Source organism: Ictalurus punctatus, chromosome 14, assembly GCF_001660625.3.
Source record: "Ictalurus punctatus breed USDA103 chromosome 14, Coco_2.0, whole genome shotgun sequence".
In the NCBI taxonomy this organism is placed as follows: domain Eukaryota; kingdom Metazoa; phylum Chordata; class Actinopteri; order Siluriformes; family Ictaluridae; genus Ictalurus; species Ictalurus punctatus.
In genome coordinates this window covers 15707881-15735513 of record NC_030429.2, presented here as the reverse complement: position 1 = coordinate 15735513, position 27633 = coordinate 15707881, and the positions used below count along the sequence as shown (strand labels likewise).

General features: G+C 39.9%; 1 protein-coding gene across 1 annotated transcript; it reads right to left on the bottom strand.

Moving 5' to 3' along the window:
- Window positions 1-1024: 1024 nt before the first annotated feature.
- Window positions 1025-21787, bottom strand: klf13 (Kruppel-like factor 13). Its single transcript, XM_017485331.3, has 2 exons — window positions 20986-21787; window positions 1025-8907 (listed from the first exon to the last, which is right to left on the bottom strand). Exons 1-2 carry the CDS (start codon window positions 21551-21553, stop codon window positions 8579-8581), a joined length of 897 nt encoding a protein of 298 aa, XP_017340820.1. The 5' UTR covers window positions 21554-21787; the 3' UTR covers window positions 1025-8578.
- Window positions 21788-27633: the final 5846 nt, after the last annotated feature.

Sequence of the window (27633 nt, the reverse complement as noted above, 5' to 3'; positions counted from 1 at the left end):
CACCAAACTCTTTGGCATGACCGTGGCATGGACAGACAGAGAGACAGGAGGTGGGCAGACTGAGCAGGGAACACACCAACCTTCTCTCTGAATATTTTTAGCACGTTCTTCCTTCCTGTTCATCTCCAAAGTGATAGAGACTAGCAGAACAAGGATGAAACAGTTGGTGTGTACTCAATACTATTTTTCTTATATAACCAAGATATATGCTATTACTGAGATGCTTGCTTTAATCTATGCCAAGATTTATACTTAATAGGCATTATTAGACTTCACAGAGGGGAAATTTCCCATATGTGAACACGTACACATGATGCCAAACCCCACATATGTGAATGACAGAAAAAGTATTGCATTGCCAGGTCACTGGGCTATGTAGAGATTGCCTTGCTATATGCAGTACAGCAAATGCTTTATTAAGAAAACACACTTCACATCACTTACAGTAAATATTTGCATGGGTGCAGACACAGGAACAAGGTGCACTTCCTGTATACACGCAGCCCCAGTCAGCAGGGCACAGTCTTTCCCACAACTGACATCACCAGTGGTGTTTATTTATTTTCCGCTTTCATTCATGCCCTGATGAACAACAAGTGCATCTATTGGCTGTTGTAGGAACACCTAAGAGTTTAGCTATTTAGCTAACCCCTTAAACTCCTTATTATTATTTTATACATCTATACACTCTAGCATAATATTTATTTTAGCATAATTTGCACTAACTACTGTGAATAATTGAGTAACTGCACTGAAACTGATAACAAAACGTATGTAGTTACAAGAGTAAGGAATGTAAATGTGAACCCACCGAAAGATACCTGTAGTTTAGGTGGTTAATATACTGATGCTATGAACATTCAGAAGGTTTTTACATTGCCAACACTATTGTTTACTTTAATTTGCTTTAATCGTGTGTTACATAAATGCCAGTGAGAAATAATCATTTCATCATACTAGACACCATCTGTTGAGAGAAAAACAAGAATTCAAGATAATAAATAACTCACACCCTTCACCACAATAAAGCTGATTATTTATGCATTTATTTTCAAATGTAAACTTCACTATTTCATGCATACAAGTTGACACATACATTATTTGACAAATTCTTGTTAATTCTCATATTTGCATAGGACAGAGTCACAATATATTGTCTAGAATGTAAAAAATAATGTCATAAAAAGATACAGCAGAGCAACCATGACCAGCAACATTAAGAGTTGGTATAATTCATGGAACTGTACAACTGTAATACTTCACTGTAGTGATTTGGTTGATTGAGGAAAAAAAAGAAGATAAAAAATGGTGATGAATGGCAGGTTTTGAATGAGGTCATGAAGAGAGGAACTGGCCATAGTTGAAATATGAGTTATTTTGTACAAAGCGCTTTATAGCTGCGCTGTAGTCACAGAAACAGGCATTGCATGGTGACAGAAAATAAAGACTAATACATATATCAGGAAGGCAAGCCAAGTATACACATAAAGCCTAGAGGACAGATCGAAGCGTCTATGACCTCCCGAAAATTCTTTATACGACATCTGTATTTGTTCATTTTATGATTGGAGATTTATGGTCAGTACAAAACAATGTGCATCATTGGTGTGCAAAAGCACAAAGACATTTAATAATTGGTTGTGGCCATTGAATGTCACCAATTAACATCACTAATATCTATAGATTTTGGGTATCCAGCTACAAGTGAATCCTCCCATATAGATAGAAGATGAGAAGTCTTGAAAAAAAAGAGAGAAACCTATTAGAAGACAGTCAGCCCTTTTCTATTCTGTATCAAATATCATAGGTGGTGGGCCTCATAGCTGTTTTCAGTAAAAAGAAGTTTACACATCATAAAAAAGGGAACAAAGGGATGGGCGGATCTGAGGTTGAGCCTACTATAGTAATCCAGTCATGCGTGCTCATTAACAGCTGCTACGACAGTCCCTGCTGACACCACTGGATGCTGAATGCTTCCAAAATGTAAGTTGTGTGTTTGAGTCTGACCACACCGATTAAGAGACGACCAAACTGACACAAATGACCACATGCTTTAAAAGCATCAGTGACCAAGAATAAGACCATATTTTACAAGCCTTCATGTACAGTGAAAGTACAGAATTAAATCCGCCATATTTGAAATATTTTTGAGGGATTAATGGTATCAACATGATGCCAGCAATAACAAAACCACGTTTTTCCCCTGATAAACATTTACAATTTTATTTAGAGGATGTTTCCAGTAATTCCTACAATGTGCTTACACTTGATGTCAGGGGGTTTTCCTCCCAGGCCACACAATTACTGAATAGTATTTATGCTGCCAATCACAGGTTATTTGGAGAAAAACTAACTTGCACAAGCACAGTGCTATTCTACCTGTGGACACCCTTCATTTTAGGGTTAGACTGACCAGAAGAACCCATAGGAAATAACGGGCAAACAACAGTCTACATAAGTCTTCACAGGTATGTGTTGCTGGGACAATTGACACATTGAGCAAGCCATTAGGTTTACCGTGGCTTTGTTCATAACTGAAAGGGTCTCTTTTGTTTCCTGAACTTTCTGGCAGACACATTTGGGAATAACCCAATGAGTCATATGATTTGAAGGATAAACATTTTTTCCTTTCAGTTGAAAGTACTCTAATGTGCTTTGTGAAATGGCAGCCTGAATTCCAGCTAACGCAAATGCAAACATCCCCACATTCATCCACTCTAGTGGTCTTTGGTGACAACCCAGTGAGGCTCTAGTTACAGGAACCCAGTGATGAACTTCAATTAATTGTACAGTGTGGGTTCATTTGCTTTATGGCTCAAGTGGCAGGTGCTTTGTACCAGTTTGGCCCATGTTCCATGCAACAGTTCCATGGGCCTAACTCCTGTTTTGCATGTCTGTCTTTCACTTGGCTACAAAATAATATGCACACCTGCACGTACACAAGCAAGCAGGCTTGCAAAATCCCTTTTACGAGAGTCTCAGGGTTTACTGCTTATTCTGTCCCAACATGAATGGTTGTGTCTATTTTGTCCAGTAGGCACCATCAAATATAGTATAAGCGCATTGTCAAAACAGCAGGAAAGAAAAGTAGGAGCAATGTTAAGAAAAGTACCCAAATTAACTTGTCACAAATGTATCTCAATAAAATACATCACAGTCCAAAACAGAACATAAAATAAATACATAAAAGTAATGTAACTTCTATGCATTGGTTTGATACAAGCAGCACATTTACAGCAAATGAAATTGCAATCCTTTGGAATGGTTGGGTTTTCACTTCTGATTAATATAACAATAATAGCGTCCAAGAGTTTAGGATAATTAGCCTTGTATGTTCTAAATTGTACAGCATAAGACAAATTAAGAAAGCAATATAATCAGACAAAAACCAACATAAAGCTACATTAATGTCACACCAAAAGAAAAAAAAAAGAGCTAAACATAAAAAATACTTGGGTATCTAATGAACATCATTCAGTCCTGTACACGTACTTAAAAACACATCACTCATAGAAAACTGTACAAGGTTATTTAGTTAATGTCATCTATTATGGAATACGCATTAATTTTCTAAGGGTTTCTCCTGGAATTGCTACTTTAATGCCTTTGGCACTTATTATCAAAGCTAATGTGCTATTTAAAAAATATTAGTTACATTTCCCAAAATCAAAATCTACTACTTTTGATTAGTATAGTTCTGGCAACAAATAGAAAATAAATTATGCTTATTTGGGGACATTTGTATAGTTAAATGTGATTCATGATTAACATGAAAGGACTTCATGAAAAGTTTCTTTTTCAACTTTACAGTTAATGAATATTAACGAATCAGGTAATGTTGACATGATAGTTGGCCCATTATTTCAGTTATACCACTCTAATAACAAAATACTTCATACTTCATAACCTTCTGAGTTGCTTTGTAAAGTACAAGTTTGGAAAAAACATTATGAGTAACACAATCTATAACCAAGGAGAGAATAATAAAAATGTAACAATAATAATAGCATGGGACTACACTAACTATTCACAATGCTATGGTCTCTATGTTTATGTGTCATTTGAAATTGAAGCTAATTATACCAATCATGTGCAAGGCATTAAAGAAGAAAAGATTAGCCTTAGAAAAGTTAACCCCCTACTCCTGCTTCTCTCCATAACCTTTAAAGGAAAAAAAAAAACACTATATCCTGCTTATAACAAAGATTCAGTGTCTCTGCATAAAGAAGGAACTAAGATTAAAACATAAAAAAAATTAACAATAATCAGGAAAAATGTGGACTAAATATGCTTTCATCATTCAGAAAATGGAAATAATAATAATAATAATAATAATAATAATAATAATAATAATAATAATAATAATAATAATAATAAAATTTAAAAAAACACAACACAGAAATATATATTACAAATAAACAAAGCCTGATGAATACATCTATGATCTATAATCACATGAAGTTGAATTGTAAGCTAAGGACAGAGCAAGTACAGTTTTACCCTAGACATGCCACAATCTATTTTCAATGGTCTCATTTCTGATTCAAGTCGTTTCAGTACAGTGAATATATGGAGCAAAAGAAAATGCATGTCTCACTCTGACCTGTAACAGCTGACTAAAGTGGATTGCAGAGACTGGAAACATTTTACTCATTACATTACATCTCACCAGAGAACAATTTCAAGACCAGTCATATTCTTGGGTGCTATTTAAATATGCTACTGATTATTTTTCCATTTTGGACAGAGGAGAGTTTAGAGAGAGACGAGAAGTCATCGTGTTCTCTAACCAACAGTAAAGAAAACAGAGATGACCTACAGCACTTCCAATACACTGCAACACACAGCTCTATGGTGGCATGAGTAAAAGCTTATGGTGTGCATATGTCAGCAATGTGAATGGAAAGGTGTTATTATCTCTTCTTTTGGGTTGGCTAATGACAGGTGAGCCTGGAGGGCATTTAGCTAATTAGTACTTACTAAATTAGTGTTCCAGTGTTAGCTAAAACAGAGTGGAACTGGTTGACACTTTGATTCGAACACCGTTAAAAATGACCTAATAGTGATAAAGCATAAAGTGTGGCCTTGCTGCAGATGCACGTGTGATGCTGTTTCATTTTGTTATGGGCATTTTCTTTAGGGAGAGCGAGAGAGCGAGAGAGCAAGAGAGAGAGAGAGAGAGAGAGAGAGAGAGAGAGAGAGAGAGAGAGAGAGAGAGAGAAGAGAGAAAGCTTTGATTATGTGTGCTGTTTTGAAAGCCTCTGGCTGCGAGGCCCTGGGGGAAGGGAAGGAAGGGAAGGGAAGGGAGGAGAAAGACAGGAGGAGGGAGGGTGAAGAGAGGGACAAGGCCTGGTATTCACAGGCCTTCACCTGCTCCTGCAGTCCAGGGATGCCACATCCCCAGCTGGGTAGTGCCATAGTGCCCTAGTTCCATCTCCCTCCTTGAGGTGATACGAGTCAATGGGAATAAGCATGTGCAAGACAAGTGAGACAAGAATAACAAAGAGCATGTGAAAGTGACTTGACATGTGTGAGATGGGTGAATGAGCGTGCGCTTCAGTGTGTAAGTATGTGCATGTGTGTGTGAAACAAGTGCCAAAATAGTTTAGACAGTGGTGCCTCTATTCATGGCAAGTTTTATGAGCTTCTGGCCTGAGCTGATGAGGCATAGCTGTGAGAAATGGCTTTTAGAAACATGAGACCACTTTCTCACATGAGTCCTTCATCTTCCCAAGCTTCAGCAAGCAACGGACGGTAAACTGCTGTTTGTTTAAATGATATGTATTTGTTATTGCATGAATTTGGTAGCAACAATATTTCATGAGTCTAATGCCCCTGTTTAACGAGGATCAAGTTTGAAAGCAGCTGCTACAATGGTATATTGAGGTAATGTGTTTAGCAGCAACACTGACTGAATCAGTGTCTCTGCAACAGTAAAGAAGTCTGTGTAGAGGTCTGGATACGCAAAGAACGTAAAAAGTCCATAGAGACTTACAGCTGTGTGCTGCCTTGCCTCATCATTTGATTCTGATCTATACAACTGTCTTGAATGCAGCCGTTCAAAGAAAAAATAAAGATGTGTCTGAGTAAAGTCTGAAAGGTCTTAGTACTGGAAAAGCAGTACATTTATCTGTCTTTTCTTCTCCAAGGATTTAGCACTCCAGATCTGACAGGAAATGCTTGAAATTTGAACTGATACCATAAGCATTCTTATTGTTCACGAACTCCTTTGCTCAACTTCCTTTCTTGTGAAATCCAATGTCCTCAAATTTGAGTGCCATCCAGTCAGAGGAAATCCACCACCCTGCGCCATTTGCAGAACACTGAAAGAATACGGGATGCTCCTTCTTCCGTTAGCGCTTAGCGGGTGGGCAGGAAGAGAGCAGCACGCATGGGAGTGGAGGGCTGCGTTCCAGTCCAAGAGCCAGAGGGGATAGATGACTGGCTGTCTCTTTGGCTGAACTGTTCAGCTTATGATAAAGCCCATGTCTTTATCTTGCTCCCTTGGGGTTAGCTCTTTCTTTCCTGCCTCATCCAGATAGCTGCTTTTGTTCTTTAGTCAAGCTTCAGTCTCCCATTACCGCCCCAGCAACCCAGCCCAGTTTCCAGCTTACTCCTCTCTGAAGACCTGCAGTCTTCCAGGCTGTATTTAGCCTGCCAGTGCAAAGACCCTGGGGACACCCTTCAGCACTTCATCCATCCTCTCACTGTCTGCCTCTTTCTAGGAGGAGTGAGTGAGGCAGGCTGAGGATAGCGCCATTGCTCTCAAGCATGCTATGAAAAGCCTAGTTTTGAACATAGCCGTTTCCTAAGTGGCAGGTGGCAGTGAGTAAGGTGGGTAAGGTCACATGGCTGAGGCATCTGTCGTTACCTGAGACTGCCAATGTATCGTCCTTCCCACAGCTCTGGATATCACTGGCAGAAAAGCTTTCCTATTCTCACCTTCACACCTTCTAGTCTTTGGTGGTTTCTTCTTGTCTCCTTTTCCTTTTAATTCTCTTTTTTAAAAAAAACAACAAAGCAATCAAAGGGATCCAAGTCCGTTGCTATGTGTATTTAACCTGTACTGTTGTGGAAAAAAACCTGATGCATGTGCAGTCTTTATGGTGCAGTGCTGCTGCTTTGAAACTTTATCCTCCACATTTTAGGGGATTTGGTTCAGTCCTGTAAGGAGAGCAGAGGGATCTATTCTCCTCATTGAGAAGGTGGTGCATGTAATGGCAGTTTTATTGCCTACATTCACACAATGTAGGGATTTTCTGTAGCAATGTTCATACTACAAGCCTCATGGCTCAAATCCGATTTTTTGCCCTTGATGGTTCGTATGTGACCTATATCTGTCCTTACTGTGTGAACAAAGCTCTGCCCCGAAATTGTGGCACATGCACATATTTATGAAATCAATAACATCATGAGGATGATCCACCATAATTGCGCCACGAAGTTACACAAACATGTGCAGTGAAGTAATGAAAAAACAAACAACAAATCATTAAATAATCATTATATATATATATATATATATATATATATATATATATATATATATATATATATATATATATATATATATATATATAGCGGCTTGAATCTGATTTCAAAACCTTTTTCTTCTCTTCATGCAGATTTGAACAAGTCAGATCTAGACCAAAAAATCTGATTTATGCCACTATAACATAGCCTTTAATATGAGGACCAACCAGAACAACCCTCACAGTTTTGTGGGAAAAAGAGTCTTAGAGATATCAATGTTAAAAACAAAAAGAGTTACTTCCAGTCTCAATACACAATGACTTCCACTCCATTCTAGTCCCTATCTGGGGTACCACGTCTTACAGCCGGATCAGATATTGAGTTTTAATGACTGTTAAACCTAGTATTAGTTTCACCTGAAGTGAAAACCAATAAAAAAGACAAAAGGAAGAGTGCAATTTTTTTTTTTTTGTTGAGTGTAAGGCTGTTTTATGTATGTTTTCTCTTCATGTTCATTCTTTCAAGCTAACAAGGCCATCCCTGAGCAGGGCACAAAATTCAACCCCTGTTGAATTTCAGAGTAAAGTGATGCTTGTATTGTGCAGTCAGTGTGAATATTAAAGGAGAAGGAAAGAAAACAACTGTCTAGAATCCTGAGGTGTGTGTGAGCGCCACTCCCCCTAACCCGTCATAAATAAAACAAAGAGAGGGAAAAAAATTATACTTGTTAACTGTGTCTACATATTTGTTCACTTGAACAGATTTGATCAAAGAGAGCAACAAAATACAATGGAAACTGGCTGAGGCCAGAGGCTATAAAAAAAAATACAGACATATGGTACATCATGTAAATATTGCCATCTGGAAAAGGCATTTTTCTTCTCTGTTTTCTGTTTTTCTCTTTTATGAAGTTGGCGAGAAAAAAATTGCACTACAGGAAGCAGTTATGTACAGTAGAGTACACCACAGCAAGCGAAAGGATTAGCAAAGAGAGGTGGCGGCAAACAAGTGTGCAACATCACTACTTTTGACAGAAAAGAATTTGAGTAAAAAAAAAAAACAGCACTGAGCTGCATTGGGCAGAGGGCGGAAAGTGCAGGCGGGTTTAAGGCGAGTTGGCTGGGCTGAGTGTGGGGCTGAGTGTGGGGCTGGAGGCATCCGAGCGGCTGTAGTCGCTCAGCGATCCGGGCCGTGTGCTGCTCACTGCGTTCAGCGTGCCGTTGCTTCCTTGCTGCCTCTTCAGCATGGCTGGCTGGAAGTCGGAGTGGCGGCGAGCGTGCTTCATTAGGTGGTCGCTGCGCATAAAGCGCTTGTCGCACAGTGGGCAGCCGAATTTCTTTTCTCCCGTGTGTGTGCGGTAGTGGCGCGCCAGCTCGTCCGAGCGGGCAAACTTCTTACTGCAGTCAGGCCAGGTGCACGGGAAGGGTCGTTCTCCTGCATTACACACAACACAAACACACACAGCTGTCAGTATTTACTCAACACCAGAGACCTATAACTAGTGTATTTTCAAAACACTAAGTACAGTACTATATACAAAGTGTCCAAAATGAACACGTTTTAGGAAAATGTCCAAAATATTTCATACTTAGTTTATATATAAAATTTCTTTTTTTTCTTTCTTTTTTTTCAGATAGCCTTTAAGAATGCTTTTGACAAAAGAATAACATATTGAACTAATTCTCATTGCTGGATCAGGAAGCTGTTGCGAGGTTGCAATGGATATGCAATTATATGCCTAACACCACTTGTGTTAACACGAGTACATCTTGAGTGGGAGAGACGACTCTCCTTTACAAAGAAATGGCAATCACGTAGAGGATGTTTTGTAAATAAAATTACATTTTGCTAAAAAGTGTTCATTTCCCCTGTGTATGGAGTCTTTTGGGACACCCTGTAGATAAAATATCAATGTATACACAATAAAATGTTATTTAGAACTATAACCCGATCCAGGTTTGTATTTCCACCAGGGGCAAAGATCGTCTATCTCTGTTTGTTTCTGACAAAAAGTGATTTTCTTTTGACAGTTCTCTGAATCCAATACAAGGGTGCTAAGGAGGCTACAAGCCATCAGTGCATACAATGCTAACAGTAGGGTAATCTGTGCCAGCTGATGTTACCCTAGCAGTTTTTCCTACCATTATGCAGACAAAGGGTTCTTTTAGAAACATCCAAGTCCCGCCATGCCCCTTTGTATCACCTATGGCCCATATTAAACAACTGCAGACATCCTGTTTTAGTAAAACTTGCCTATTTGTGTCAAGTTCATTTTTCACTACCTGAATCCATACAAGCATATAACAGAAGTGGCCACTGTTTCTGTTACAGTGATTTAAGTTAGAACCTGGATATTGGAAGGCGTGTGTCGGGCCACACATATACAGCCATTTTGTCTAGCTCCAACTATAAGACTCAATGGAACAGGGCAGTGAATAAGCACAGTGGCCAGTACCCATTCTCATACGGGTCACTCCCGGGTTTAACCTTCTCATTCAGCACGTAGATTACAAATGAACACCCTGCATACAGAAATAAAAGCTCTCATGCTTTTCAGCATTTTATTAGGAGAATGCACCGACTCTGTCATTAGTCCTCCAGCTGCAGAATACCTACGAAAGTTTTTACAGTCATTAAATTGGGTGAAAAGCCTCTAAACATTAAGTCTGGAATGCACAGCATTACAAATGAGACATGGGCTAAAATCATACTAACTGAAGGACAGTTAGTAAAAAAAAAAGTTGGGGAAAATGGTGAGGGGAGAAAAAGGTTTTAGGTTTGATAGCAAAGACACTTAAGCAAAGCAAAACCACAGACAGAGACTAATTAAACAGGATTCAGATGCTAAAGATGTTTAAAGTGCTACCCTATCCCTGCCAATGTGTAACTATTAGTGAGTCCACTCATGAGGTAATTATACCCTTTTCCCTCTCACATCAAGCAATAAAATTAGACTTTAACACAAATCTACACAGTATATGATACCAGAAGGGCCTATATATCTTGGGTTGTTTTGTACATTTCCATGTGGGAACAGTGTATGCAGTCTACACAAAGCATCTTGCACCGAACAGCTGAGTAAACCATACAGTGTCCATTTTACTTCAATGTCACTGCTCTTCTGCCCTGCAAGCTCATGAGCTACTGTTCTTATTCTTCCAGCAGTACTTCTGACCCATGTGAAAGCTTGAACGCAGTAATGTGTTGCAATGTATGGCTGCTGTAACAATTCATCTTACAATCCTAGACATTAAAAATACAAACAGTAGTGGAAAAGAAAGAAATCAGACCTCTCAGTCATTATGCAAGGAAGTTGGACAAAGCAGGAAATGTATGTAGAGGGCCAGACAGACCAGAGCAACTGTCTTTGTTTTGTGGTTTCCCCATATATCCCAGTGGAAAATCACTGTGCTACTTCAAACACACATTCAGTTTGATGCCAGATTGGCATGAGAGACATTGGGGTCCCTTCCCCCACCGCAGAATGGTTGTAAAGCGGACAGGGTCTTTACTGGCTCAGTCTGGGTTCATGTCCTGCCATTCTCATGCAGACAGACTCAGTGGCATTCCATACGCCCCCCCTGCTCACAGACCTTGGGTATACACACACACACACACACACACACACACACACACACACACACACACACACACACACACACACACACACACACACACACACACACACACACACACAAAAACACACGCATAGAAATACATAAACAACACTGTCTGGCCATTCAAGCTTACTTAGTTACTCAGTATGCTAACTGTCTGCACTCAAGAAGTGAAAAATACACACAGATTGTATGTGCATCCACTCGCCATACTTTTCCAATAGTAGTTTATCAAACTCTTAAACTCACAAATAACCAAGACCATAACAGCTCCTACACACCCACATAAATAGACTAATCCTCATGCCAGAAAAAAATAGTCTCTGGGGTCTTGTTCCTGTGCAAACAAGCCACTATTGAATCCTCATTTGATACACATATACATGAGTGTCCATCCACACAATATTAATCTCTCTATTAATTGAGTCACTCTTGTTTGACTCAATTAAACATCCTGCATCTATCCATTATGTAATATAAACATACACATAATAGTCCAAATCTAAGATGAATCTTGTGCTTAAAGGAAACAGGAACATGCTTTATTCAGATTTAGTAATGACACAAGTAACCTATGATCTGCAGGATTACTAATGAACAAAACAGTGTGGTTACACACAGTTATTCATGGTTAATAGAACCAGAGACAGTTTATATGGATCTTCAAATGGCTTCAGGGCAAAACGAAAACAGATCCAACAACATAAATATTTCACTGGCCATAAGAAAGATGATCAGGACTGGAACCTCAATGCCATTACATTCCTGCTTAAGAGCACAATGCACATAGAAAGCTGAACCAGAGTGTGTTGAATAGACAAACTTCATTTAGAGAAAAAAAAAAAAGGCAGAAAGAAGCATAAAAAAGAAGAGGAAGTGAAACCACCAAGAGAGTGTGGGAGTCTGAAAATGTGCCACACCAGCATTAGCAGTAGCGATTTAACTGCAGATTAAATTCCTGATCATTCTGGAGCACATCCACACTGGAGCACACCCTTTCTGCTAGCCTTTGTGCTGCTGTTGATAGTGATTGTCTAGAACACTCCTGAGTGAAGAGGGAGCTCGTGTGTGTGTAGTCAGGTAAAACCTCCAGACAAAGGTGTCACGCGGTGTCACCACACATCTGAAACAACAGCAAGCTGTCCATTCAGAAGAACTGCTGAGCTTAGGTCTTTCTGACTGTGTGTCCATCTGTGACCATAAGGACATGGAGTAACATTTGCAAAAAAACAATGGCTGCTTTACTTGTTATTTACCTGACTTATAGACTAATGCTGACACTGGGCTGTTGCAGAATCCCTACGATAAAGAAAATTACCATCCGGGGTCTTTTGAGAGATCGCCTTTTGTTTCTGTGGGAAAATAATAGAGAGGCCACAATCATGCAAATGTGCTGCGCCAGACCTGCTCCACCTACTCTTCCATGTATTTGCACAAAGCACATCCATCTCTCCTAGCCTTTCATTACATGACCTGGGTTGTGGGTGGTGATGTCAAAACCTGCCAGTATGCTCAACTCTCCCTGGCAGGGAGCCAGCAGGACTGTGTGTCTCTGTATTTCTAAGAACACAGGGCAGTAATTTGGGAAGGCTAACGAACACAGTGGCCCAGTTACCTCGAGAGGCAGTTACATCACAGATTCATTGAGTACTGGGAACAGAGCAGCAAATGTCTTCCCTGTGAGATGATGCAATTATGTCACAGGTAGCAGCCTTTCATAACACAAGCAAACTTATAACAGGTTTGATTAGCCGGCACATGAATGTGTGCTAAGTCCTTGGTTTACTACAGTAGTGAGATTGAATTTATCCTGAATGGGGTAAATTCAAGTGATGGATCAGTGGGAAACAGGAGAGAGGCCCTTTGAGGCCAACCGTCTGCTCCATGGACATTTGATCAGCCCTGTATCTAAGCAACACTAAACGAGACTGAATGGCGAGTCACCTGTTCTAAGAAGAGCAAAGATAAAATTCCACTAGCCTCTTCAGCCGTGAGCCTCAAAAGCCAGCAGGGGAGTGAGACAGCAAAACAGGCAGTCAGACATGAGTGACGGGACGTCTAACGAGTCCACCCTGACTGTTCAGCACTATAAGTCTCATAAAGTACAATTCCCAGGCCACACTATTCCATCTTGAAGGCTACACACACTATTTCTGAAGAAACTCTTCAAATTTGCTCAGAAAAGGGGTTTTCTGGACCTTTTTGGTCACCTCTCACCTAATGTCCCCTGGGAAGCATTTCCTACTGATAGCTTGTCTTTAGTAAGACAATGAGAACGAGAGAGAGAGAGAGAGAGAGAGAGAGAGAGAGAGAGAGAGAGAGAGAGAGATCAACCAAGCATTCTCATACCAAGCATTCTCATTGAACTGGGAGTTTGAGCAATATACCTAGAACAATGCATTTCTATATGCGGTTTGTGTCAGGCCAGATTGGCCCAGTGACCTATGTCCATGGTCAGTAGAGGCTCTTTGGGTTATTGCTTTATATACTCACTAGCTATACCAAGCTGACAACAAGGCAGCTAGCAACACCAACTAAACGTACCTTTAGTCGGATTTAGTTGTCTAGTTTAGACGTGATCTTTGATCGTTTTTAAAGAAGAAAATGGCTAATCCTATATCTTAGCTAAAAAGGTTTCTGTATAGAGCCAAGAGAAAGCCATGCTTGTCTCACCAGCATAAACCCACCTATAATAGTGGTTTGATTTTGTCATGAAGCTGGCTTCAAGGACCATATGAAGTATTAGTTAGACCCTCCTGAATGAGGAACACAACATTCACCACACAGAGCTTCGCTGAGCAAGCCCAATCATATCCATAGCAGGCCAAGCTAAATGTGAGTCCCAGACCGGCACCACAAATGTAGTAGCAGCACTCATCAGAGGTTTGTAATTTATTTCTGCGTTTATAGACGTGGCTGAGAGCCAGGCAGGAGCCAGCCAACCGCGCTTCTCCACAGTGGGTTAATGACAAGACTGCTATGGAAGCTGCAGCCTCTACATGGGGTGTAGCCTGTCTTTTTCTTCTAGACCAAGATCAGCTTGTCCTGTCCAAATCCTCATCATTAACAAATAATAGCATTGTGTTGTTCTCAAATCAGTCTGCATGTCATTCCTGCAGCAGTAGCTTCATGACACAATGGTAGTCCATCATCATGGGAGTGCCTGCAGTTTAGTGCAATAACCAAGCCAGGAGAAAGATGTGGGTCACACCCACCACCTAATGCAACAAGCCAAGAAATGAGCTCAGTGTGGCCAAATATACCATAGAGACCAAAAACCACATACACTGGCACAAGAGCAACTGGTAATAAAGCCACGGCTGTCTTTAATTTATCAGAGAGAGAGAGAGAGGGAGAGCATTAGCGCCACACACTGTGTGAACAAATGCAGATTTTTTTTTTGCTGACAAAATGAAAAGTTCCTCATGTGGTATAGCCCAGATTAAAACGTAGAGACTAGAAAGATGGCAAAACACAGAAGTCACACCTTGCATGTTCGTATGTTTGTGTCACATGTGAATGGGAGTATGGAGAAGGGCTTGTATAACCACACAGACACCAGTGCCTGAAAGGCATTCAGTCTGCTGTCTACTTTCGCTGGTTTGACTTGGACAAATATGCGATTAAAGTTGTTTGAAGTATAGGTGGAACAAAGACATATGGGTGGGCTGAAATGGTTTTGCTGACAGACCATGGCAAAACACAACCATTTCTAATTTGTTATCCCCTTTTGTTTCTGATGAAAAATCACATTTGAACTGCGTGTCTCATCTTGTGGTGTGAGTACTTTCTGGGTATGAACAATAGCATCAGCCTTGTGTTCTATGGGAGGGTCTTTAGTGTCAGCCATTTCAGTATTTCATTGTGATAACCATAACTCACTCCACCCACCATCTACAGCACTCAGAGGAACTCAGATGCACCAGAGAGTCATTCAAATAAGTTATGTAGCATTCTACCTTTTTTGTACAGGAAAGAGGCTGGTTTGGTAGAATTCTCACCATATTAGACTCATTAATTAGCTGATGGCACTATAAAGGCCTAACAGGCTTTCTTTGCTGCAGACTGGGGGCTAATCTTTTTAAGCCTGGTTAACTAAGGACACAGAGACAGCTGCTGTTATTAGGAGCTGTTTATATCTACAGAAATGTTGGCATGTCCCTCTGACTAAATACAAAGTCCATACAGTACAATCTAAAATAACACAATTTTTTTTATCATTAAAGAAAGGGCCAGAACATACCCAGACCCTCATCAGTGTCTTTATCGGCCTTCCCACTGACAGACTGGGAGCATTAAGAATGAGGTCTTTTCACTCTGTATGTGAAATAGCAGAGCAATCCCCCCTCCTCCCCCACCCTCAAAGCCGCTGCCCGTCAGATTGAATGCGCCTTTTCATATGCCATAACCACCTCTCACATAGCATGCTTGATCTTCCGCTCAAAATGTATGGCCAGGGAGGGGTCAACCACCTTGCAGACTACAGCTAATATGACAGCCTGGAGACACCACAAATCTGCCACACAATAAATAAAAACACATATGCATCATACCCCTCTCTCTATGCTTTCTTAGCTTCGAAATGAACAGTCTGAAAAGACCCAAATCAGACTGCCTGCAGCTGCAGCTGCACAAATGACCTACATCAACAGGGCGGGGGGCATTGACATCAACTCATCCCCCGTCCCCTGTGGATCCACTCTGTACAGCATGTCCCAGGCAGGGTAAAGTGAGCAGTCAGTGCTAAATGTTTTGCGAGACCCTCCACTGGTGGCTCTATGAATCATCAGGAAGGCTTAAAAAATGCAGCAACATGGCAGCTTTAGATCCTTTCTTTCATGACAGGAGAAACTGACACCCTTGGGTCGCACGCAAATAGAGGGTAAGCAAGGCTAGGCCTTGCCAACTACACAACACCTCAGCAACTCATTTTCTTAAAGCCCTGGCAGATAGGGAAATAGGACACAAGGCTAAGGGGGTGGGGAGGAGCAGAGTGGTTTTTATAAGGTTCTGCCAAAGCTAACTAAAGGATATGTGAGCTCATTGCTGTGCGAAGGACAGTAGAGGAGGAGGCTGAGGACCAGACGATGGGCTATTATACCTCCCAGTACATTATCTAAACTTTATACCACATAGATTTATACAACATTTTTTTTAACACATAAAGTGTTTTCATTATCTTGATGAAAATAAAGAGCCAGATTCCTGTCTGTCTGTAGATTGGTACAAAAAAGTTGCCTTATGATAGTGCCTCAAGAGCACAATACCATGGGGAACCTTCAGGAACACTATGGGTTAGTGGAAGAACAAAAAAACAAACCGAAATTTTCCATTATGTCCTTTAGTTTGATTACTTATGAGGCCTATCAAAAGTTAATGCAGTTTGTCATTTTATCAGAGACATTTTAAAATGACAATTTGTCATTTTATTGTGCCTCACCACACACAAGACCTTTAATGAGCACACCAGAGACATCACTTTGTCTACACTAAACACATATTACTTGACATGACATGACACGTTATTCATGTTATTCAATTTCAGCATTGTAACAGAAGTATTTTATCTAATTAAGCTCTACCTCTGTGAGATATGCGACACGGTCACCAACCGTTTTGCTCACACCCTTTTGTGGTTTGTGAAATGTTGTACCCACCAAAAAAGCTTGTCAATTTTTTGTTTTTTAGTTTATTTCCCATAACTAAGGAAAAGTGATTCACAGGAAGGGAAATCACACCCCACCTTTATGAGTTGTTAGACGAATCTGTCTAGTAACCTTAGACCCTCAACATGCTGAAGCCTTGCAAACTCACGAAGTATAGCCAACCATTTGTATTCAGCATGTACCCTTGAAAATGTCATGTCTTTGCACACCTTTGACCTACATTCTGTAATTCATTCTGCAGAGACAAGGGGAAAAACGTGCGTGCATAAACAGCAACCTACAACCTCAATGTGATTCAATTAAACCCCTGCTTCAGTTTTTTTTAGATATTCCTGTGAACGCTAGCTCAACCTATATGAGCCAGGTGACATTATGGAGATGTACAGGGAGCAGACTGGATTATGCTGAGTGAAATTATCCTAAAACACGTTTCCAATCACATCTTGGGTTCACTAATCAAACACATTTGTGCACTTAATGAACTTCCAGAGGGCTAATTTTTAATAGTGGAAAATTATCAATGAGAATATCAAATCCAGGTCTGGTGTACATTACATGAAAGTTCCAGTTCAACTGGAGGGTAAGGCAAAAGAAATTACAGATTATCAGATATAGATCTCAGCTATTATCAAAACCAAAACACCCAGCTAAAGACATTTTAGTCATTAACATATGGCCTAGTTTAAGCTAAGGCACATTTATTATTTTAGCAAAAGAGACCAAAGGCTTAGATGTGGCTTTGCAACTCATACAGCAGACATTTTGTTTAAAGAAAAAAAATTATATATATATATATATATATATATATATATATATATATATATATATATATATATATATATATATATATATATATTGCTGTAAAGACCTCAAAGCTGTACTCACCAAAGCAGTACCTTTTTTCTCTCACAGAAATGAGTGTTTCCCTATATTGCAACCTGCAAGCATATTACGTCACGGATAAGACAACACATCTAGTGCTAGTCATCCATCTGTGTGGGCGATTATGATTTATGAGCCTTGCACAGCACAACCTCATGTTCTAAGAATCTTTGATTTTCTCCTACATGTTTCTGCAATCTGTAGAAGTTTTGAAATCAGAAATATCTTTATGGGCTTATGTAGGAATTAAGGTTAAAAGTCCAAAGATTTCAGTATATTATTTTTTTCCCCAGCTTTTTAGGTTTTTGTACAGTTGACCATATTTTGTTTCTCTGATCTAAAACATATCCGATTTCTCTGCACCTAAACAAATCCATTTGATTCTGATTATCAAATAAATATTCAGACATCTATCATGAAAACTAGAGAACAAAGAGAATGATCAAAAAAATTCTCTAGCAGAAAAGTTTTATTTTAACTCTTATATTCAAGAGGCAGCCAAAGTCTGGCTGTGCAGTCATGCTACGCTGTAAGAGATTTCTTGGGAAGCCACCTCAAGGTCATTCCACTAACCTTATCTCAATCAGGAACATTTGGTAACCACAGGATTACAGGGAATGGCCAAGTGAATTTGAGACACATGGGTCAATTATACAGAATAGCACTCCAAACAACCAAAAGCTAAAATGGTCAAGAAGCTGGATTTGGATAATGTCTACATGTGTGGAAAGCAAGGTGCAATCACACAATGTGAAATGGTGTTTGTAGAGATATAGTCATTAGTTATGCTTCCAAACCCTGTTAGCAGGATGTTATAATAATCAGTGGTGAAGCATATTAATACTGTGTTACAGCCATCAAAAATAACAAACCATTTATTTATTTATTTATTTTTTTACAATTTAACACTGTTCTCAGCACATTTGCATTTAAATGTATACAGTACTGCAGTCTCCTTCAAAGCAGTGAGTCAAGCCCTCTGTCACATGATTTAAGATAGCATTTGATCACAATAGTACATCTGCTCAAGCTCCATCATAAACCTCCTTTTCTCACAGCAAGCTAGCACACGTGATGACTGTCTTCCCAGTTGTTCCACAGCATACAACGCACATATATGCTACATTACAACCCAAAACTAATACTGTAGGGGGAAAAAACAGTTTTGCATTCCAGTATGACCTCATAATAAAAACATTAGCAATGCTACAGTGTCATCTAAATAAATCCTGAGCTCCATGTATTTTTTTTAATGCTGAGAGAAACAGGGGTCTGTGCCCAGATTCTGATTCAGGAGGACAAATGTTCCACCATGGAGTTCGGCACAGAGTTCAGGGTGTTGCTAAAGTCAAATAAGGACTCCGGCCTACTTGGCTCACTGGTTTGTTTTTATAACACAGTGTTCCCCCTTATTTTAGACAGTGGTGTTTAGCTGGGAGAGGGATCCATTTTCTCTTTGATCTATTGGTTGGGACTGAGGGAAAATCTGCTGAGTGCTTTGGAAAAGACTCAGTGCTCATAGCAGTTTGGCAGAACCTAGACTCCTGAACTCAGGTGACCCACATTCTCTGATTACCAAAACAAATGAGACAGAATACTCATTATTCAACGAGAACACCACCCAATCGCAAGCCTGAAAGTCAAGCGAGGGCCAAGAAAAATCAGGAACTGTATATGATAGGCCACATGCCACAGACTGTGGTGATACCACGTGGTGCATTACATCAGTCACTCTGTGGGAACTCTGTGGGAATCTGTGCATCATACAATGCCATCCACATTACAAATATATATGAGTGTGTATACTCAAGACTCAAGGAGGAATGGAGGTAAAACAAAGGGAGCTGTGGGACAGGAAAGAGGCAGGAGGAGGTGTGTGAGAGTAAGAAGTTAAATAATGTTAATGAATTCCTCTGGAATTAACTATCCAGCACAAATGAGTAGTAAGATAGTGGACTTGCTTTAGGATTGCTTAGACTCAGGCCTTGTTTGAGAGCTTGTTTGAAAGCTCCATGAACAAAACCTCTCCAGCTGCTGCTCACATGGTGCATCCTGTCTGCACTCACTGTCGCATCTGAAAAGGGCGTGTCGGCAGCCGTGTACATCTCAATGGGTGTGTACCAAGTCAGCCACGTCAAGGCAAAGCATTGGTAATGATCCCTGCTTTTATGATGCCAGATGTGCTATAGTGCAAGACTTCTTTTTTAGGTTGGGGGGGCTTGGCTGTCTTTGTTGTATGACAAGCTGTTTCGTGGGGGCACTATACAAATAACAGCTATGCAACATAAAAGAAAAATTCATTGGATGAGGATACACAACTTGCTTGTATTTAGAATATTTCTTCTTCTTCTTCTTTTGTATGCACAAAGGCTTTAGATGTGCAGCTGAAGGGTGGTTCTCTGTGCTTGTGTTCCGCTCTCTCGGAGCTCGTCTAGCTGAGTCTGTTGCTGGCCAGATCAGCTGGCAGTGTAGCGCGCGGGGGTGTGGCACTTCACAACAAAGGGCTTAAGAAGCACCCACTTCTACACAACTCCAGCCGACCCCCACCCCCTTTTTTGTTTTCCTTTATTCGTTTTTCTGCGCATTTAATTTCAAATGTTTGCATGCATTGGATTATCATCAGCATCCAAAAAGAGTCGGTCGCGTTAGAATGACCGCAGCATTGCGGGGAGCGTCGCGCGCACTGCTCGGCTGTTAGCTAGCTGCTTGGTGACCTTCTAGTGTTGCCAGTTTTGACAAGCTTTTTTTGTTTGTTTGCATAAGAAATAAGTTTCCTGAAAAGTGGAGGCTTTGTGTAGAACTTCGTACGGACGTGTGTGTGTGTAATTGTAGGTTACGAGAGGTTTGTTTACTGTCTCTCCTATGGAAAAGATAGTAACTGCGTGCGCGCGATAATTCCGCATTGACTTCCAGCACTTGGTCGAGACATACTGTCCCCGAATACCTCCTACACGCCACGTTTCTGTTGAACCTGAGCTCATCTGTGTAGATCACACCGGATGTGGTGCCGTGGGTTAAATCGGTGGGAAACTGTTGCTATATAGATTATAGGCTTCTCCTGTGGGCGTGACGTTATTTATTTACCACGCCGCGCCTAACGGTTAAATAACATATTCCCCTACTTTTGTTTAAGCATGCCTAACGTTAGCGGATTTGTAGCCTATGTCTGTGAGAAATTATTTTAACTATGCAGACACAAGGTTCGCAGCACGGGGTCTTATTTACAGTGATGTGCAGCGAGGTACACTCATAAATCCTCGTTTTTATTTGATCCCAAACCGGTTTGTGTAGCTGGGGTACTATCTGAGCTGCAAAATGACAAAGCACTCGCTGCAATGGAAACTGACCTGTATGTGTCCTTAGGTGAGCTTTGAGATGTGACGATTTGCCATAAACTTTTTCGCAGCCAGGATAGTGGCATTTGTGCTTTTTCTGCGGGGAGTCCTGCTCAGCGCGAGCCCTCCATCGCTTGCCTCTTTGTTTAAGGGCAGAGTCGGTAGGGACGGCGGTAGGTGTGGCAGAGTTTCCATCCTCTCGCGTCGGGGTTGGTGGCATGCTCTCTTCTTTCGTTTTTGCCTGCTCGGCGAAATTAGTAGGGCTCTGCTGATTGAAATCCGCCAGAATTCGGGCCACAACAAAAAGAGAAGAGTTGTCCTTCACCAGCGCTTCCTTGGTCTCTTCTCCATTCCTGGGTGCAGCCGCAGTTTCGGGTCGGATCTCCCTGTTCCCTTTAGGACCGTGAACAATTGCGCGACTGGACATAGACACAAGGCACTCTGCTGCTAAATGTTCCATTTTGTCAAACACGCAAAACAAAAATGCCCCCGCTGTTTCTTTATTACATGCAAAAGTGAAATGGCACTTGTCTAAATCGCTCAGCTCCGTCGTCGATCCCTTTTGTGTGATGCTGAACATTCAGCAAACTCACTTTGTATCGTTACCGGCTTTTCAACAGACCTGACATCCTGAATAAAAGCACGCGGAGATACAAACCCGTTAACGCGCTGCAGTGATTGTCTGCTCACTTTAGAGCTATTGTTCAGGCAAAGAGAGACTCCTAAACTTGTGTTGGTTGAATATGAAAACTCCCCATCGTGGCAGAAAAGTCCATTCCCACGTAAAGTGACAGTATTGTGCTCAGCGCTGACTGGAGCTGTCGGTATCCACGCTGGGGGCGTGGTGGCCCGGAGTGTCGTCACAGCGCGCGCGAGCTCATTGGCCCACACAGTGTCCCGAAGTGCACCGGCTTAAACTTCACCAAGTGTACTCGGATCCATCTAAAACCGGATACCACCGTACTAAATAGTGTGCCATAATCTAGTACCCGAACAAAGGTGGTGTAGTGTTTTGTTTTTACATTTATGCTCTAGTACTGTACTATAGGAGTATTCTATATGAGTCTATCATCAGAATCAGTTTTATTGCCAGGTATGCTTACATATACGAGGAATTTGTCTTGGAGACAGGAGCTTCAACAACAGTACAAAATCACAACATCCACAATAATAATGATGATAATTGAATAGAAAATTTTATATAGGATACACACACACACACACACACACACACACACACACAAAAGATATATATACGCATATGTGTGTGTGTATATGTATGTATGTATGTATATATGTGTGTATATATATGTGTGTGTGTGTATATATGTATGTATGTATGTATATATATATATATATATATACATATATATATATATATGTAATGCAAATCTAATATAAATCTGTTATATACAGTGAAAGGGAATGTAATGTAATGGCACAGGAAGTTGGATAAATATAAAAGACTAAACTGTGCACATAATTATTACTCATTGGGGCACTTTAACTGTTCATGAGATGGATAGCCTGGGGGAAAAAACTGTTCCTGAACTTGAAAGTTTTGGTGCTCAGAGCTCTGAATCGTTGGCCAGAAGGCAACAGTTGGTAGTGGGCAGGGTGAGTGGGGTCCAGAGTAATTTTTCCAACCTTCTTCCTCATTCTGGAAGTGTATAGTGGTATTATAATGTATCCCTGTTCATAATTCTTGGTTTATATAATCCAGATTAAAAACATACTTGTTTAAATAGGCCTATTTGTAATTCTTGGGCCTTTTATTTTGTTAATATATTTCTCCTTGAGTTGTAGTACTTATATAACAACAATAACCATAATAAAATTTATTATTATTTATTATTGTATTATTATTATTGCTGCTGCCCAACTACGAAAAACAAGTTGTTATGGCAATAGTTACAACAGCAATATAATGCGCAAATACAAGAAATAAAATTTCATTTTGCTGTCAGTTGGGACAAATGATTTCAATGAGGTTCGCTTCACATCTGGTACAACACTATTGCACAATTTAACGAAGAACTACATCAAAATCCTCAAACAACTGTATCAAATATGTCCACTGTTGGACAAGAAAATATATCCAAAGTGTTTACTTATTTAATACACATGCACATTCATATGAAATGCATGCAGTTGGTAAAATGTATCAAATAGCATATTGATCAGGACGTTATTGTCGACCACAGCATGCTTGTGTTTGTTACAAGCGTATACTAGGCCAGGTTAGGGTCAGATTAAACAAGTACAGAGCTTGGCCAAGTACCACATGTGTTTGTAGTCATGTACTTGTTGGAATGCCTATAGCAATAAGGTGTGAAGGTGAATATGTAGTGATGAGGTTCACTGCCTTCAGTGTGTCTTGTGTGACAAAATGTTGGCATGCTGCTATTAACTGAAATGAGTGTGCACTGCTGTTAGGCAGTCATAAGGAAGTAGTGTTTCAAGATGGAAAATCGGACATTGTTTAAATAATCTGATAGAAGATAAAGAGCTGGTTGTCATAAAAGTGCAAGCAGATTCATGGCACATTGACTTCCCCCACATCAAAACCGAGTGAAAAGAACACACAAAACAATAAGACTGTTTTAATTAGCCAGATTAGCTTCCTAGGTTTTAGTAGCAGAGAAGCTGATAACATTTATGAAATGAATAGATGCTACACACTTTAAAGGCCATCTTTATAAAACAACCTTCATTGTTCTGTTTTTAATTAGTTAAACCAGAGAAGCAGAAAGAAGCCAGAAGCAGAATAATGTTTCGGAATATTTTCTGATTTTTAAATCATGTGATTTTGGGGGAAACATGAGAATAAAAGCAAGGATGCATTCGTGCGCCCTCGAACACAAGTGCTGTGCATCTCTCCTGTGGGAAAGTGTGTACTCTCTCAGTTCTGTTCACAAAAGGCTCTGGAAAGTTCCTAAATTCAGAAGGCCATCTGTCTGTATTACTTTACATATTCTTTCACCACCACGACTGGGTGTTCTTGCATTTCATGTGGTTCTTCAGAGGCGCACTCCATGACAGCAGAACAACAAGGGGCCAGTTCCTCTTTCACAAGATGGCTGCCTCAGAATGAACGGGGTGGGGGGGGTGGGGGGGGGGGGGGGGGGTGCTTGTCTGTCAGTCAGATAAGCAGGAGAAATGGGTGAAAAGACAATACCAGGTTACTTGTTACTGCATGTCTACTTAAAAAAAAAAAAATACAGACAGATATTTTTATCTATGTTTTTTTTTTATTATTATAAATGTAAATTTTCTTTACAATACTAAAGAATGTGTTAGTACTTCTCCAGGCATGTGGGCACAGTAGTGTAGCAATGACTTCACAGATAATAATGGAGAACTGTATGTGTACTGCAGTGCAAACATTATTATTATAATGTTATCGGGATAATGTGAAATTACCCAAATACTGTACAAGAAGTACAGTAAGAAATCCTGAATGCCTCTCACTTCACCCACACACAACACACTGTGTGGCTTTTTACTGATGATCTGAGCTCACACAATACCAAAAATTTAGATGGTAGGTGTGATCTCTCCCACTGTATGTCCCCTGCAGTGAAAGGGTTTGTCTCATTCTGCTATTTTAATAGTTGTACTGATTCATAGAGTTTTAGAAACTAGTTTTCATTTTGAGTTCACAACAAACTGAGTGGCTTACTTATTTTAGTATATGCCTTATCTTGTCTGCTGTTATGTTAGTAAAACTAAATGTATCTTTTACACTAGGTTTTTATACTAGGTCTGACCATGTGCACCACCGGGTTAAACTGTCCAAAACTGGTGCCTTAGCTTTGTGCAGTGTGGGGTTCATCTCCTGTCAACAACAAGGATGCAATCACTATAGTGTGTGAGAAACAGCAGAATCATGTTTCGTACATCACATAGAATCATGGCATAAAGCTGACTGAACTCAGTAGCACTAATGGTAAAATTTTATGTTCATTGTGCTCAGATTTTCCTTCCAATTTGTTATGGGAAAAGCTCTTGGAATAAACAGCACTTCAGGTGTTTATCGTAATCGTTCATAGACTGCACTCTTTCCTAGAACATGCCTTGATGAGCTGACTAGCAAATCAGAAGTCAGATGGCTGAAGGTTATAAAGCAATGTTACTTTAACTAGCGTAATCATTTTTCTGCAGAAGGGTAGTGCTCTTGCTATGTCCTAACACTGACTACAAGCATAGCTTTTTTAAATTATGTTTTTGAGTTTAGTCTTCTCAGTTAATGGACGTCTTGTTTATGTGCTGAATAAAAGAATGTAGCGTTTAAATGTCAATGCACAGCTCTTGACTTACATGAGACCCAGAGGTTGTTTACTTCTTGTGGTTTAGCTTTGTTCTGTCATTGTTGGGAAATGTCTCGTTTCCCATCATGGGTGCAAATACTCTCTTCCTGCTCATAACTGTCTGTGTTTTGCACTGATCTAAGATCACGATGCCTTGGCTGTGTCTAAGACAAAACTATTGTGCAAGAAACAGCAAGACTGCTTTCAGAACTGTAGACGACGGAAGAGATAGCTTCTTGTGTGAAAGGCTTTGTGCGGCATTTAAACAGAAAAAGGAGTGCCCACATAACACATATGTACACACGCACTAGTACTTTCACTCTATCAACAGCCCCTCCCCCAGGGTGTATTTGTCATCATGAGCATAACCATCTCAGTGCATTTGTCACGGATGTTCAGAGGGCCTCTTATTAGCAACCCCCTTTTACTGGTCAATCATTACACATGCTGATCTTTTCCCATCACCTCTTTGGATGGCTGAAGTGGATAGCAGTCTTGTATCTGTTGTCCCTTGGCTAACCAGCACACTCAACTGACATAGCATACATGTCCCAGTGTTTCAGAAGCTGGTACAACAATGTACTCCCCATCCTACTTGTTGCTTTTTACATTGGTTAACACCTGAAGTGTTATTTTGTTGTTCAAAAAATGAAGACCACTTCTGGAAGAGCAAAATGCTGAAGCAACAAATATACAAATTATTCTACAAGTAATAGTGTTCAGGCATGACTAACAACATTAAAGGAAAGAAGTGGAAAATCTACTGTTGTCTCACAGGTAACCTGTGGTGAATATAAAGATTACTTTTAAAGTGATGAGTGGGAAGAAAACAAGTTTTTAGCACAGACCAGCATGTCATACATCCCCCATTCAATATTACATGATGTACTTTGTTCACCAAAGGAAATATAACAATAGAAAGCCATTTTTAATGTCGTGTTTTTGTGTTTCTTAGTGGGGGTGGAACTCTCCAATTAGTCAGGTTTTAACAGCCCTCTGCTCAAGGTAAGGTCTGTGAGTCAAATAAAGCCACGTCAGACTGTGTCATAGTAAAAGACAAACAAGTTGAGACTGTTACCTAGCAATACTAAGAGAAATCAAAATATGGCACGCATGAGATAAGAAAGGCATGGAGCTCAGATGCACATCCACCCCATAAAGTCTCTAATATCCCTGTGACCTTCTTAGTTAATGATTGTTAAAGTGGATGAAATGAATGTGAACACATTTACCACATTGATCTTAAGTAAATGTCTTAATTCAGATAAAAACAGAGGCATAATATAGTAATATGGTAAATTTGTGTCAGCTGTGGTTAATAATAATGCACTTGATCACAGTGTTGCAGAAAACATTACCTATCTCATACAATACCACTGAAAAGAATAGGACAAATTATAACTTTTTTCAAATTTGTATTCTGACCTATGTGAAATGTTTCTATAGAGAGCATTCAGAAGTGAACTGGGGCAAGTGGGAATGTGGGATGGGTCTTGTTGGGTCTTGTTGGATTGTAATGAGACATCTGTATTTCTCTTCCTCTCCACTCACGCTATACCATGCTACCCCTATAAGCTACATTTACACACTCCAGTGACACAATAGATAAAAGCCTTCTTTGCTCTCGTTATTCAAATCACAGCCTTACCTAGTCTGATCTCTAGGCATGTGACAACAATGTGCTATATTGGTTAAGGTTAACAGCCTTATTCTATAACTTGCATACTTCAACAGTTGATGTGGGTCAGTAGAAGCACTCGGAAAGCAAATCATCAGTGACTTTTTTTTAATTACTTTTGTCACATCATTTAGATCATGATTATATTAACACACTAATTTCTGGATGCTCCTGGAAAACAAAGTCAGATTAAAATTAGATATACTGGACATTCCTAGAAAAAAGAACACTTCAAAGCTACTTCAATGGTTATTTAGATGGTTATGAGTTCTATTAGGATATCTTTGATCTTTAATCAGGAAACTCTGTTGTAGAGGTTTACAGTATATAGACCCTTATGGATTTCTCAACAGTACTACTGTAGAACCCTTAAGGGTTTTAGATTTAACTTTTTGCCTATACTGTGTTTCTATAGTGAATACACAATTGAAAGACAAAGAAAACAAAGCTGTCAAATATTATAATTCAGGTTTTCAAATAATTTTTTTTAATGATCTGCATTGTATTATTTAGAATAAACTCCTTTTATAATACTATTGTAATAACGTTGTCTCTATAGAGAAGTAATGCAGGAAGCAATGTAGGCTGAAATAAATGACCAAACACCAAAAGAATCCAACATGCAGAAGTAAAACTTAATAAACAGGAAATACTGACTAGTTATTGCACTAG

What these genes read in the sequence shown, in the direction of transcription:
- klf13 (XM_017485331.3), bottom strand. Translation starts at nt 21,553, where the DNA reads ATGTTCAGCATCACACAAAAGGGATCGACGACGGAGCTGAGCGATTTA. An exon ending in TCACCTAAGGACACATACAG is followed by an intron (nt 8,908 to 20,985) that starts GTCAGTTTCCAT and finishes TGTGTAATGCAG; the next exon opens with GAGAACGACCCTTCCCGTGC.